Source organism: Cicer arietinum, chromosome 4, assembly GCF_000331145.2.
Source record: "Cicer arietinum cultivar CDC Frontier isolate Library 1 chromosome 4, Cicar.CDCFrontier_v2.0, whole genome shotgun sequence".
Taxonomy (NCBI): Eukaryota; Viridiplantae; Streptophyta; class Magnoliopsida; order Fabales; family Fabaceae; genus Cicer; species Cicer arietinum.
The window spans coordinates 12,811,826-12,814,011 of record NC_021163.2 but is presented as its reverse complement, the minus strand read 5'-3'; the positions used below and the strand labels follow the sequence as shown (position 1 = coordinate 12,814,011).

The window sequence follows — 2,186 nt, the reverse complement described above, 5'->3', positions numbered from 1 at the left end:
GGAAACAATACACCATCTATTCCCTGTGAAGTAAGAACAAATATAACAATAAGGTCCTTCTTAATGGATGGTCTAAGGAAACAGGATAAAAATAACTAAGTACTTTCTATTATAAGTAAAATACATTTTTCTAGGAAAAAACTAAACACAGATTTATGCAAAATTCAAGTTTGAATAATAAATACAAGTATTTAAATAAGTATTAGTATTTTTAATTTATAAAACTAATGCACTAATGCATCCGCTGCAGAAAAAATAGTTCACTGTATCCTAATCCTTATATGTTAATAGAGGATTAGGATTCCCAGCATTCACCTTTCTCTTTCTCTCTCCACCTTGCATTAATTTTCTGATCAAAATAAATCAAGGGCCGTGAAATTATAAAAATAAAAAAACGCACATATAATGACTCATACATCCATGACTGCAGTAAATCTCAGTCCAATAATAGACGCCTAATTGTATAACAGCTTTGTGTCAAGTAATTATTATTTATTCGCAAAAAAAAGGAAATTATTAATGGTTGCATTCGAATAAGGCAATCAACATATATGTTCAAGAAAAAAGAAATCGCTTACATATCTTTTTCCAATTGAATCAAAATCGATAATTCTTTGAATAAATTTTGCAGTTCAGCACTAAGTTAAAAATTAAAATTTCAAGACAACTAAACATATACCTTTCATCATGCCAAAAGGAGTTTGCATCCAACTCAGGCAGCACTAGTGTAGCATTCATGATTCGCGCAGCAAGAACGGCATTGGAGATCTACAGCATTAAAATACAAATATATAAATACAGTACACAGAACAAAATAGAACCACTATACAAATATAAAGCCCATCCTAACAACAGCACTAGATTCACCTAGCTTCATAAGCATATACATAAATCGAAACAACAACCAGAGTCTACAGTGAGGGAAGGAAAAGGGTACAAACTGCAGTACGCTGCTGATTAAGTCCACCGTTACATCGAACACGCAAATAGCCATTACTCTTACTCGGAGGAGCTGAGAAAAGAAAACGCAGTATCAGAAAGTTCTAGAACATTCATACTCAGGTGAAAATTCTTGCATGAGGAAACAGTCTGTAACTACAAGAACAGATAGATACGGGGCCAATGAGAGCGCGGGGTAGACGACGGTCGCCAGCCACCGGAATCAGCATTGCTCCAAAGTTCTTCTAAACGGATCTATAAAAAATTGATTAATCAATCACTGAATTGCAAATTTCGCGTTAAAAGTTGCGGAGAGAATCTAGAATGAACAATTTAGCACGAACCTCTGAGCGATAATTGGATTGAACGTTTGTGGTTCGGGTTGACGAATAGAACAATGAGAGCGTACCGATCAAAAGCACCGCAGCAGCAATCGACAACTTCGCAATCATTCCTTTGAATCCTGAACCTCCGCCGTGCCTTCCATGCTGCCTGTGAAGTCCAGCTCTGCAATAAACGACATTTCCGAGTTTTGAAAATTGAAACCGAAATCAAAATTAATATCGAATTACTATCTAAAGTATACCTCCTCATAGTGGAGATTTAATAGATATACTCTTCTTATATGGATCCAGCACTTCGAGTTTACACTTCAGTGTGAAAATAGGTAATAAAGGATGTAGATGACGGTGAGAGATGTGGATGCCGTGTCGGAGATCTGCGAAATGGTGGTTGCCGGTGGTGATGTGGCTTTGGAGAGGAAAGATGCAGCGAAGTCACGGTTAATTAATGAAATGAAAATAGAAATTGGTTCGGACAATGCGATCTGGGATAGGTTATGGGCCTCTATGGCTAGGCTTAAGAGAATGGGTTGTAAAGATGAATATAGAAAAAAATGGTGGATTACTATTCGCCCCATTATTTTACTAATACACCTTCTTTTTCGTGTTTGTAATTTTTTTAACATGCTCTATGTGTTGAAAATTAAACCTTCTTCAACTTTAAAAATAAAAAAAATCAAAATACCTTTTGTTTGAAACTTAGTTATAGAATCAACGCTCAACCTCCATTTATGCACCTCTTTGGCTATAGCGGCTTCTTCGACCAATTATAAATTAAAATCTTTAGAAATCAATAGAGTTAAATTCTAAGATGGATCGCTATAATAAATAGTTTGCAAAACTTAGCTATTTAAAAGGTGTTTAAAATTAAATGATAAAAGATATTGTCTTATTAGAGTAAAAGTT

The 2,186-nt window shown here is 34.9% G+C and overlaps 1 protein-coding gene across 4 annotated transcripts in view; it reads right to left on the bottom strand.

Annotated features, from left to right (window-relative positions):
* LOC101489408 (O-fucosyltransferase 1) overlaps positions 1-1,768 on the bottom strand; it is a 6,650-nt gene extending 4,882 nt beyond the window's left edge. For 2 of the 4 annotated variants that reach the window (XR_189676.4, XM_004496574.4), the window contains exons 1-5: positions 1,526-1,768; positions 1,284-1,446; positions 1,116-1,194; positions 942-1,012; positions 680-768 (exon numbers count right to left, since the gene is read on the bottom strand). Coding sequence is in view for 1 of the 4 variants with exons in the window: in XM_004496574.4 (XP_004496631.1) it covers positions 680-768; positions 942-1,012; positions 1,116-1,194; positions 1,284-1,446; positions 1,526-1,533 (410 nt within the window). In the remaining 3 variants the exon portion in view is untranslated. Of the gene's footprint in view, positions 1-679; positions 769-941; positions 1,013-1,096; positions 1,195-1,283; positions 1,447-1,525 lie in introns of those variants that run through there. The other 2 variants (XR_001143672.3, XR_001143673.3) reach the window with 2 other exon arrangements.
* Between the last annotated feature and the right edge of the window lie 418 nt (positions 1,769-2,186).